This window comes from Microchirus variegatus (genome assembly GCF_963457635.1).
Source record: "Microchirus variegatus genome assembly, chromosome: 19".
In the NCBI taxonomy this organism is placed as follows: Eukaryota; Metazoa; Chordata; class Actinopteri; order Pleuronectiformes; family Soleidae; genus Microchirus; species Microchirus variegatus.
In genome coordinates this window covers 6,179,814-6,192,023 of record NC_139820.1, presented here as the reverse complement: position 1 = coordinate 6,192,023, position 12,210 = coordinate 6,179,814, and the positions used below count along the sequence as shown (strand labels likewise).

Below are 12,210 nucleotides of genomic sequence, written 5' to 3'. Positions count from 1 at the left end.
CTTCTCACCTGATTTATAATGGTCAGCTCAGTTCTAATGTTCCTGTTTGTGAAGTTCCGGTTTCAAAAACCGTCATGGTTGCGGTCAATTAGCAGCAGGAGTTTGTTTTCTATAATTTAACCACATTTCCAAAGATGTCCGCTTCCCTGTACCGTCGTTGCCACGGTAACTTGTGACGACGCAGAACTGGGAAACTTGAAAGTCGATCTTTTGAATGACATTACACTTGCAAAACTGTGAAATATTAGGTGCGCCTTTGATGCTGGTAAACCCCGCTACTAACTCGCTCACTGCTATATGAGGATAGAGAAGAAGGCACTTTTACACGATACATCGACTACCAAGTTTCACATTTTCCTGTCTGGTGGTGACTGACCTTCGCCGAAACATGGATTTTTCCATGTACGACAACAGAAATCCATTCACAGTTTACAACTTCCACAGTTGTCCCAGGCCCTTGGCCAACTCTAGAAATGGAAGCAATAGGTCCGACCGCCGCGTGGTCATCGGTACTGCTCAGGCCTCTCAACCAACCTCTGCTGACCTACAAAGACTGGAGTTGGAGAGGAGAGCGTTGACTCCCGAAGCGTTGGCGGGAAGGAAACACATGAGCGTACAAACAGATCCTTACATCGAAACGCTGAGAGATGTCCCCCTGGCGTCGGACATCGTGTGCCAGACGGATGCCATCATGGACATACCGGCGTCTCAACTCGACCCTCCCGCCAAGAGTGGCAACGATGTCGCGACACAGCTGCAGGACGGAGAGCTGTTTGACTTTGGCAGGGAGGTAAAGCCCATGATCGATTACCTGGTGGGCAAGACGGTGGAGCAGTCGTTCCAGGAGGTGATGGAGGAGGAGGAGCTGGCCTGCGTGAAGACGCAGCTCAGGGCCTTCCACGCTCTGCGGAACAGCGAGCTGGCCGAAGTGCAGCGGCTCCACGAGCAGGAGAGGCGCCGCAGGGAGGAAAGACAGCGCCGACGCGTCGAGTTGAGGGAGGCGCTCAAGAATGAGAAAGAGACGGCGGAAAAAATAGCTGCCCGCGCTTTTACGAGACAGTTCTTGTCCAATCTCTTCCCTTTGGTCTTCGTCTCGCTCACGAGCGACGGCTACTTTTACGACCACGTGGAGAGAGACATTGAGAGTGGTTTCTTCCCTTGGCTAATGGCTGAGGTGAACAGCATCCTGGACAGAAAATTCAGAGCGAGACGCTTGATGGACAGGATGGTCCATGATGTAACCCAAGTGAGACTGGAGACGCTGCAGGAACTGAAGACGCAAATGGCAGCGGCTGACGTAGAATCTGACGATAAATAGCAAATGTAGAGACACATAACATATTATTATCAGGGATGAGCTGACGATGGTAAAAAATCATTGGAGCAGATAACGGACAGATAAAAATGTTAAAATCCAGTACAAGTCCCAAATACTGTAAAAATGTAAATAAAAGTCAGCAGCAGCATTTTAGCGTTTTAGGAGCCATGTTGTGGGCATGTTTATTTCATTGTTAGTGTATGTGAGAAGTTAGCTTGAAATGACTCGGCACAAATGTGCTGCTAACTAGCTAGCTAGCTTCATCGTTTAAAAAGATGTTGATATTGGTACATAACTTTGTGATAAAAAAAAAGTGGTATTGTGCCATTCCTAGTTATTATTATTATTAGGGATGAGCTGACACTGGTCAAAATCTTTAGCGCGGATAACGAACAGTTAAAAATGTTAAAACCAGTACACTCCTAAAGTCCCAAATACTGTAAAAATATAAATAAAAGTCAGCAACAGCATTTTAACCGAGTCGTGTTGTGGGCATGTTTATTTCATTGTTACTGTATGTGAGAAGTTAGCTTGAAATGACTCAGCACAAACGTGTCGCTCACTAGCTAGTTTTGAAATAGCTTGAAATGTGACGCTAACTAGCTAGCTAGCTTCATCGTTTAAAATTTTTTTTTGATATCGGTATTGGTACATGCTCGACTTTGTGATGAAAAAAGTGGTATTGTGCCATTCCTAATTATTATTATTGATATTATGATAACTTTATTGATATAGGACAAAAAAATCACCATCTGGGAATGCTAGTGAGTACCCGCGCTGTTCTACTTCGCCATGGCAACGCGTCAGCAGATCAAAGGTAGACGAGAGCGGTGTTCGTCTCCGTTCATTTTCAGCGATAAAAGTTAAAACTTAAAAAGTAAGTAAATGACTTAAAAGTTTAAGTGTGGATTTAGAACCTTGAGCAGGTACCTAGTTACTTACTAAATTATCATATTTCTGACCAGGAGGCTGTAAAAGCTCATGGAGAATTCATGCAGGTTTGTCACGAGCATGTATTATATTATAATTGTGAATATAAAAATATTGATTACAGCAGCTTTAGCGACATCTTTCAGGTTGTCTTGTTGGCTCAGGTTGTTTATCTTAAGTCCTCTTCTTTATCTTTATCTTTGAGAGGATTGACGCCTAATCTTGATTAAATCACGTTTATTCTGAGAGAGTTAATCTTCGCGATGTAATTGGAGTTTTCCCACAGAAAAAACACACACTTGTGTCACGACCTTGATTGGATTAATAAGTTGTATTTTTTTTATATCTCGCTTTCTTGTCCATAGAACAGCAACAGCTCACATTATAAAACACTATCAACTTTAAATCAGCCCGGTTTTACACTGCGATGTGTGCCACGCATATTAATCATTTCACCGCCTCAGCAGTTTCTCGTGGCTGTGCAGCAGAGGATGTAAAAAAAAAAAAAAAAAAAAAAGGACACCACAACGCACTGCAGCCTGTCAGGGTGCATGAATAAAGATGACCTGCCTCCAGAGACCCAGCTTATTGACAAATCTCCCAGGCTCCGCACGGAATACAGTCTTCAAAGAGCCAGACGTGCACAGGGCAGTGGGAAGGGTTCGGAGATTGGAGGCTCCTGTGAGAGAAGGGGGGGAGGTGCTGTTGTCCATATGTCTTTCACCTATCTGTTTTCTACAAGGTGGAACAATGGTGACACATAATGGGATATAAAGGTGGAGGCCGGCCTCCGACTGACCAAACACTTACAACGTTCACAGATTTAAGAGGTAATATGGAGAAGAAACGTCATCCCTACATCCATTGCCTTGCCTAATGAAGAACACCTGTATCAGCCCCTGACTGTTATAGGGAATAAGAACATCCTTTATTGCGGCCTGTCACAGACGCAAAAGCACCAGCTCTGCTTTAAAAGTGATAAGGTCATTCGTGTCCGGGCCTGCAAACAGAAAAGGAGAAGATGAATCTGAATAATGAAACACTGTCTGCAAACAGTGGGGTCTGAACCGAGGTTCTGAGAAAACCATGGGGAGGGAGTGCACACAACATTAGGTATTCAAAAGTGTTTAAATCATTTATCAACGCATTATATGGATGAACCAACTCCTGGCTGGTTTGCTCATTTTTTACTGAGCTTTAAAAATGGCTCTTTTTTAACAAGATGAGATAGCGGAGAAGCTTCCTGTCTTGATCACCGAAATGCAAGCAAAGATGTCCCCAGTTGTTCAGTTTGAGGTTTGAGGACATTGGGAGATTCTCGTAAAAAGTCAGTAAATCACGTAAAAAAAAAAAAAAAAAATATATATATATATCTTGGAAAAATAGACCAAAGTCCAAATAAAATGTACAAAGCTATCTTCGTGGGGACATTTTGTCTGGGCCCCCACAACTTTAAAGGCCTTTTTCAGGGTTAAGATCTGGTTTGTTTTGAAGGCAAACATTTTAAAATATAATTTATTTTCATGACTTTGGTTCATGAAGGTCTTTTCCTGTCACTCTCTTTGGTTAGGGATGACCACAGACCCATAAAAGTTAAACTTAATTTTACTTTTTAACACATTTAAAACATCAGTCCTTTCCATACATACCAAACATGAATTAATTTAAGTTTTTTTTTTACCCTTAAACTGGCATGTTTTTGTCATGATGCATCAAAAACAGTGACGTGAACGGGTTTCAATGAGCACATTTTCGTCCGTAGGTGTGTTAGTGTGAGTATTTTAGTTCACGTTGTTTAGAACGGACTAAAAATATAAAAAATAGAATACAAAATATCCTAGAAATTAAAAGACAAAAACACAAATATGTCTAGGTGTGTTTAAGGGTTTAACTACAGACTGAGACCATTAACTCGGGTGAGAAAATTTAGAATTTTTCCATTGACTTCCATTCAAACCAGGTTTTTTTGGTGGTTGACTGTTACTTCCATCGTACTTAACTACGTCTATTTTTAACCCCCAACACATCACATCTTCTCCACTCATGAATCTGTGTGTGTTTAACCCCCCACACATCTCCCAAAGTGCTGACTGGAGTCATTCCCCACCTGCTGGCCGTGTGCCCAGAGGCTGATATACTGTGTCACTATACACACATAAACAGCTATTGATCGGCTAGGAAGTGCCAAGAGCGTTCCATTAGCCCCGACGAGGCCAAAGTTAAACCTATCAACCCGTCGTCGTTGTGGGCCGCGTGGGAGCTGAACCCAAAGACTCTTCAAGGCCACGACTCTCCACGTCAACATATTTGCCTTTTCCACAATGAAGTCAAACATCCCTGTGTGTCTGCGGATGTGGTTTTTGTGTGCGCATGCATAATGTAGAGCGCGAGGCCCGATCTATACATAGCGAGCGCGAACGCGTCTATAATTAGAGAACAGATCGATGGAGCAGGTTTGAGCTATTAATTAAAAAGCCGTTTAGAGGTGTGTACTGTCAGCTTTTGGAGCAGAGTGAGAGGTCGTATATTACTCGTCTGTACTTGTAGTGCAGTGCAGTCCCTTTAGGCCACAGTGTGTGGGCTTTTGTGTCCTGGCAACGTGTTCACGACTGCACTGAATCACCCTTTGACATCTTTTGTTTTTAGTTAAAGCTATAAGTGTTCAATCTCAACATCTGTACGAGACATAATGGAGTCTTCACGTCTTCTTTTTTTTATTATGAAATAGCATAATTAAAGGCTCTCTGAGGGTGAAGAGACCCCATAATTGCTAATGGGGGGGAGGAAGTGTCATGCTAATTATACGGAATAATTTGTATCACTTCCCCTTGTGTAATATAAATGGACATGAGACTGCGATGGAGCAGATGTCATCATGGACAGGTTCCTTTGTTTGACTGGGATTTAAATGCATAAACTGCATAAAAATACATTATTTTTGTATTTTTATATGAAAACTAATTGAGTTATTTGTCTAATATATTGTACTTTGTTTTGTGTCAATATCTCATTGAGTAAAATGTCATATATATGTATATGGACATATATTTATGTTTGTATATATGTGTATATATATGTTTATGTTGTTTTTATGTATGTATATATGTGTGTATATATGTATATGAACATATATTTATGTATATATGTAGGTTTTTATGTGTGTATATATGCATATGTATGTGTATGTATATATATGTATATATATGTATATGAACATATATGTATGTATATATGTAGGTTTTTATGTGTGTATATATGTATATGTATGTGTATGTATATATATGTATATGTGTATATATATATATGTGTATACATTATATATGTATGTATATGTATATATGTATGTATATATGTATATATGTATGTATGCATATATATGTGTATATATATATATATGTATATGAACATATATGTATGTATGTATATGTATATGAACATAATATGTATGTATATATGTATATGAACATATATGTATGTATATATGTATATGAACATATATGTATGTATGTATATATGTATATGGACATATACTGTATGTAGGTTTTTATGTATGTATGTGTGTATGTATATATATGTATATATATGTGTGTGCGGTGTGTGTATATATATATATGTTTTTTTTTATGTGGTCACGCTGTGTGTCCATAACAATCCTCTCCTGTCTATGCCACCACACGTCTGTCTGTCTGTCTGTCTGTCTGTCTGTCTGTCTGTCTGTCTGCCGTCCCCAAGGACATCCCCATCATCCTGTCCACCCTCCCCTGCTGGTGACATCAAATGGTGGCAGCAAAGAAAACACTGGTCCACCCCCATCCTCTATTTTGAGCCTAGAACACACTCAAACACACACACACACACACACACACACACACACACACACACACACACACACACACACACACACACACACACACACACACACACACACACACACACACACACACACACACACACACACACTCACACAGGAGAACAAAGAGCATGTGCAGGTTTGTTTGTTTTGCCTCGTTGTCATTTCTCAGTCACATTTTGACCTTGCCGAGCTCCTGATTCGCTCCTTCCTCTATGATGATAAAGACAGCTGAATTATTATTATCATCATCAATGCATCCTCTCTAACAGACATGTCACGACAAAAAAAAGGTCCTCCTGAACACCAGCAGATTAGGATTTGCCTTAAATAGGACGGTGAATTGACTGATCCAAGGAACTCAGTGAAGCTCACCGTGTGCAAAGGTGAGAGAGGGAGATACTTATCAGTCGGTCTATTGTCCTGAACGTCCTCGGAGATTTACTGTCAATGTGACACGGCGCACGCTACACTGTAGGTGGGAGAGCTGTGATTTCCCCTGATAAATTATTCTAATTTATGACAGAGCGCAGTGCGTCTTCCTGTAAAAAAAAAGAGGGTGAAATGGTAGCAAAAACATTCCTCGGTAGGAGTTGGAAGTGATGATTGAGTGCGATATACTGTATGTGATAGCCTTGCTGTTTTGTTCTTGTAAACCAGGGCTCTCAAACTCGGGGCCCGTGGGCCACATGCGGCCCGCCAGTTGATATCCTGCGGCCCTACACTTATTTTGAAATGATTAAATTCAACATTTAATTATATATAAGCTTGTCTTGTGTCATAATTACAATTGTCTACATCGACACGTTTGCACAAGCGCCGTAAACTACGCAATGGTTTATGCTAGCAGAAAAATTTGGTTTCCGAAAGCTAAGAAGTTGCACTTTTTGTGGTTATTACGGTAATTTTGGGCTGTTTTTTTTAAACTTTTTTTTCCCAATGTGATCTTAAATAAGTGCCTTAGATGGAAACAGGTGGAGCAGTATCGCTGTACTTGTATATAGAATAACAGATAAGTCAAATTATAATAAAAGACATCTTCAAAATACTATATAGATCATACAACGTGTTAACGATGTTAATGATTACAGCCTGAAATGTCTGTGTTGCCAATGGCGACACATTATAATTATTGATTCTGAATTTCCAGGGTTTAAGTACCGATGTTCTGACCTTTGGTAAATTGGAGGCCACTCCTTTATCTTACCCTCACAGCATGTCTGTGTGTGTGTGTGTGTGTGTGTGTGTGTGTGTGTGTGTGTGTGCGCGTGTGTGTGTGACAATCATTCCAGATGCTCACTGGGCTGCACAGAGGTGCTAATTTTGAATGGAAGCTGTCTGAAGAGGTTTGTATCACAGTAAACAACGGCGGTGAAGTGTTTGACGCCATGTGGTTCAACAACGACAAGAAGCAACAGTGAATTATATGTAAAAAAAATTGTTTTAATAATGGCACAATATGGAGCAGCTTTGATATTGTGTTTGAATCCAAATGCTTCAATAGACTCCACATGTTTCTTGGTTGGATTTTGTTAAGGTGCACCACAGTGCCACGCAGCCTCGTTAGTCTTAGACGGAGCGTGCATTATTTAGAGTGATAAAGAAAATGTTTGTGTGTGTGTGTGTGTGTGTGTGTGTGTGTGTGTGTGTGTGTGTGTGTGTGTGTGTGTGTGTGTGTGTGAGTTAAGGACCTGCAGTAGGGCGGGCTGCTTAAGTGCCTGGTTAGACTGCAGCTGACAGACAAAAAAGCGTGGGAGGGAACAAAGAGAAACGGTGAGCGGAGGGGGAGGAGAGGGGGAGATATGCGTGAAAACAACAAAATATGATTCGACAGTTTGAAAGTAACTACACACATGTTTGGTGACAGATGTAAACACATATATATATGTGTATATATGTATATATATATTTATATATATGTGTATATGTGTATATATGTATGTATCTGTATATGTGTATATATGTACATATATGTGTGTGTGTATGTATGTATGTATGTATGTATGTATATATAGATACATATATGTATATATGTATGTGTATATATATGCATATATACATATGTATATGTGTGTAAATGTGTATATATATATACACACATATATGTGTGTATATACATACACACACACATATATGTACATATATACATATATATTATGTATGTATATATGTATGTATATATGTATACGTATATATATATATATATATATATATATATATATGCACATAATAGGATGGGAAGGTATACATATACCGCCCACACAACACAGGTGGAAAGTGATTAATTGCATTTACTCGCGTTACTGTAATTAAGTAGGTTTTTTGTGTACTTGTACTTTTTAAAAGTTATTTTACTTTTACTTAAGTAAAGTATGTTTGACGAACTTTCGCATGACGAATGACGAGGACGAGTGTATTGGCGCCGACTCTCTTATCTCAGTTTAGGCCGCCGAGTGAGTGAGTGACATTTGTGACCTTTGACCCGGGTTGACTGACACATTATGTGTTTACATGTTTTATTTTTTATTTAAGTACCTTGAGTACATTTTTAGACCAGTACTTTTACTTGTACTTAAGTAAAATTTGAACATAACAGTGGTACTTTTACTTGAGTAGAATATTTCAGTACTCTTTCCAACTCTGCCACACACACAACAGAAAGTCATTGCATATAATAATGTGTATAAAGCATGCTTTTATACTTACATGCTCGATCTTTATTATTCATTTATTATATCATAGATTAAAGATGAACAAGATTTAGTTTGTTTAATTTAAACATCCTCAAACATAAACCGCAGATTTTACACAACCACTGTGAGTTTGTGAACGCCTGCGTGAGGCCCTCAGCCTCCCACACATCACAGCCCAACAGAACAGAACAAGGACAGATGACTCGCATGCGAATCCAGCTCTCCAGTTGGGTCAGCACTGAATAATGCAGGTCTCCCCCCCCCCCACACTCCTCACACTTCATCCGCCCCGAAATGGAGATCTCTGGAGCCTTCGTAGCCATTATTCCACTTGGATGGCAAAAAGGGTTCCAAGATGCATTCATGCACGCACACACTCAAGAGCACACAGAAAAACAAGAGGCTCCGTTGCTCGACAGGGACCAGAAATAACCCGATCTTGTGATTTAAGGTGTAAAGAAATGAGAGTTATGTGTTGCAAAAAGGAGGTTTTCACTTACACATTTTAAAGCCCATGTTGCTTGTGGCTTTGATGCAAATGAGAGCTCAACGTGTGAGGTGAGGAGTGCTTGTTATTGTGCGAGAAGCAGCAGCTTCACTACATTCAGGAGGCAGTTATTAGCCTTTCATCTGCAGCTGTGCTGCGCTCTCTTATTTTTTTTAAATTATTATTACTATTATTGCTTCACCTCGGTGTGTTAAACCAGATGAAGATGTGGTTCTTCGCTGCTCTCAGAGTTACTGTTATCTCCTCTCGTTTGCTCTTCCATGCAATCAGACACAGCTATATAATGTCACCTCTTACTCTCTCAATCTCATTCCCCCTCGCTTTCATTTAGCGCGTTACCATCCGCTCTGTCTTGTGCCCCACCCATCTTTACCCATCCTTCCCTACCTCCTTACCCCACTCTTTCCTCCTCTAAAGGCATGTTCCACCTCTTCCAAGACGAGTCACACCTCATGCATTATTCACACGTGCGTCTCAGTGCAGGAGGATTCTGCTGAGTTCCCTTTACCGTTTACAGCAAAAAAACGTAGCGATATTTCTCTGTAAGGCGATACAATACTCTGTTAGTGTGACAATACTCTGTTAGTGTCTCTCTCTCTGGCAGACTGGCAGCTTAGGATGGAGGCGAGTAAAGCAAACATAAACCTAGCTTAAAGCTAGCATAAACATACCTTAAAGTTATAGGCACACCACGGCGACCATAAACCTAGCTTGAAGCTAGCATAAACCTAGCTTAAAGTTATAGGCACACTAAGGCGACCATAAACCTATCTTAAAGCTAGCATAAACCTATCTTAAATTTATAGGCACACTACGGCGGAAAAAAAAATAATAATAAACTTTTCTATATTTTCTACATAGTCTTTACGTTGAAACTCCCAAGTGTATTGTTATGATGGCGTTTAAGCTAGGTTTATGCTAGCTTTAATCTAGGTTTATGGTCGCTGTAGTGTGCCTATAACTTTAAGATAGGTTTATGCTAGCTTTGAGTTGGGATATTTGTCTTATTTGTCATATTTTGTAATTGACACGTGAATTTCTCGAGCGTGGCATGTATAAAGTGTAATCTAATCTGAATTTGTGCTATAAAAAATTAAATTAATATGAATTTGATTTTAATTAGTTCACTTAGCTACAGCTAGTGCTGTAAGAAAATAAAAACACAATGCGTTGCCAAAACTAGTAGAGCCTTTCAAAACAGGACACAATACAGACGTGAAATTCCAAATTAAACTAAACTACAAATTACTTGGAAACATCTCTTTTTAAAAAAAACACATAAGCAGAACTTTCGTAACTTTTTTGATGTTATTTGGAAAGTTCTACTTTTAGCTGTTTCCATTGTGTGCGTAACCAGTGATAATCCCAATATTTCACTCTCATTTTCCACCATCTCTGATTATAATTACAACATATGCTATAAAAACCACGCAGTCCCATCAGAGGACATGTTTACTGGCACACATGAACGAGCAGCTTGAAAGTGGGGCCATCCATCCGTCCTTTACCCAATATTTATTAACCATGAACACACACTGTAATGGCCCTTTAATTTAAAACCCAGTGGTGCTTGTGAGTGGCATCAGTGCTCAGCTGGCTATCGTGAGTGTTTCTCTGTCCATTCTGCAGCTTTAAGGCTCCACGGCAGAATTAAAGGCAAGCAATTCCATTAACACTGCCTCTTCTTTGAGGTGTCTCTCATGTGTGTGTGTGTGTGTGTGTGTGAGCTCCTACAAAGCTGTCTCTGCTGGGGAAGCCACACCCTGACGTCTCCTGACACACACACACACACACACACACATGGAGAGAGTCATCACTGAAGTGTGACAAGAGGATAGAACTGCTGCTTCTTAATTACTGTTATTGCCACGGTGCAAAAGGTTAGAAAGGTTTGTGCGACGGCCTTGGTGCTCATCTTTAGATCCAACAAACATCTAGAACAATGGCTGCCGTCATGTAAGCAGCAGAGGATTATAGGAAGCACTACTAAAATATACAGTGTGATAAGTGGGTGGGGCAGGAAGAGGGGAGAACGTGTTAGATTCAATTTGGATTAAACCAACATGTGATCTTAAAGGGCGTCTTCATTTTCAAATAGTCGTGAAATTTATTGTCGTTCTTCGTTGTTCTCCAGTGCACCAGCTGAATGCTGCAGGTGATTGCCACTGCGTTTCGTTTCGAATCAGTGTCAACAGAACACGAGGGGAACTGGGAACGTCAGCAAATGGGGATGTGTCAATTTTCAAAATAAAAGCCCCCTTCGACACAATGGAATAATGGTGGTGACGCAAGTCCTGCAGCAGCATGCAATCATTTTAAATTATTATTATTATTATTATTATTATTTTTAAATTATTTTAATTTAAAAAATATTCTCAGTGATTGTATGTGTCTGTCTTTGTCTGGGTGGGGGAATGTGTGTGTCATGGGTGGATGTTGTTCAAAAAAAATCTAAAGTTGTGATGTTGATTGTCTTATTCTTATTATAAGAAAAAGACCTTTGAAAGAATTCACCACATTGTCCTTTAGCAGAGCTCCACGATGACTTTGCTCCCTCGTTAGAGGGAGATGACCACACCCTGAGCTGCTGATGCTAACGTGCGTCTGCCTCCGACATCCACCAGCCCCTAACCCAACCCCCTTTTCCCACCTCCTCCTCCATGGGTGTGTAGCTCCTGAGCTGCAATGTTATACAACGCCCCTGCTCGCCTCAGCTGGGAACCTGCTTCTTCCTTTTGTTCCAGGCCACGTCGTGGACGCACGATAAAAACCTGCTGGATATGGGGCGAACTGTCAAAATAAACCAGAAATGATTTGCACATGAGGTGTGCATAAGAAATACTTGCTTTTGCAATGTTCAAAAAGAAAGAAAAAGTAAATAAAAATGGATTACTGCTTAGATGTGACGTTT

The 12,210-nt window shown here is 40.2% G+C and overlaps 1 protein-coding gene across 1 annotated transcript; it reads left to right on the top strand.

Moving 5' to 3' along the window:
* Nucleotides 1-388: 388 nt before the first annotated feature.
* On the top strand, nucleotides 389-1,318 carry LOC310940661 (radial spoke head protein 3 homolog B-like; the record flags this gene model as incomplete). Its single annotated transcript, XM_083905650.1, has 1 exon — nucleotides 389-1,318. The coding sequence occupies one exon, from the start codon at nucleotides 389-391 to the stop codon at nucleotides 1,316-1,318; it is 930 nt and encodes a 309-aa protein (XP_083761776.1).
* Between the last annotated feature and the right edge of the window lie 10,892 nt (nucleotides 1,319-12,210).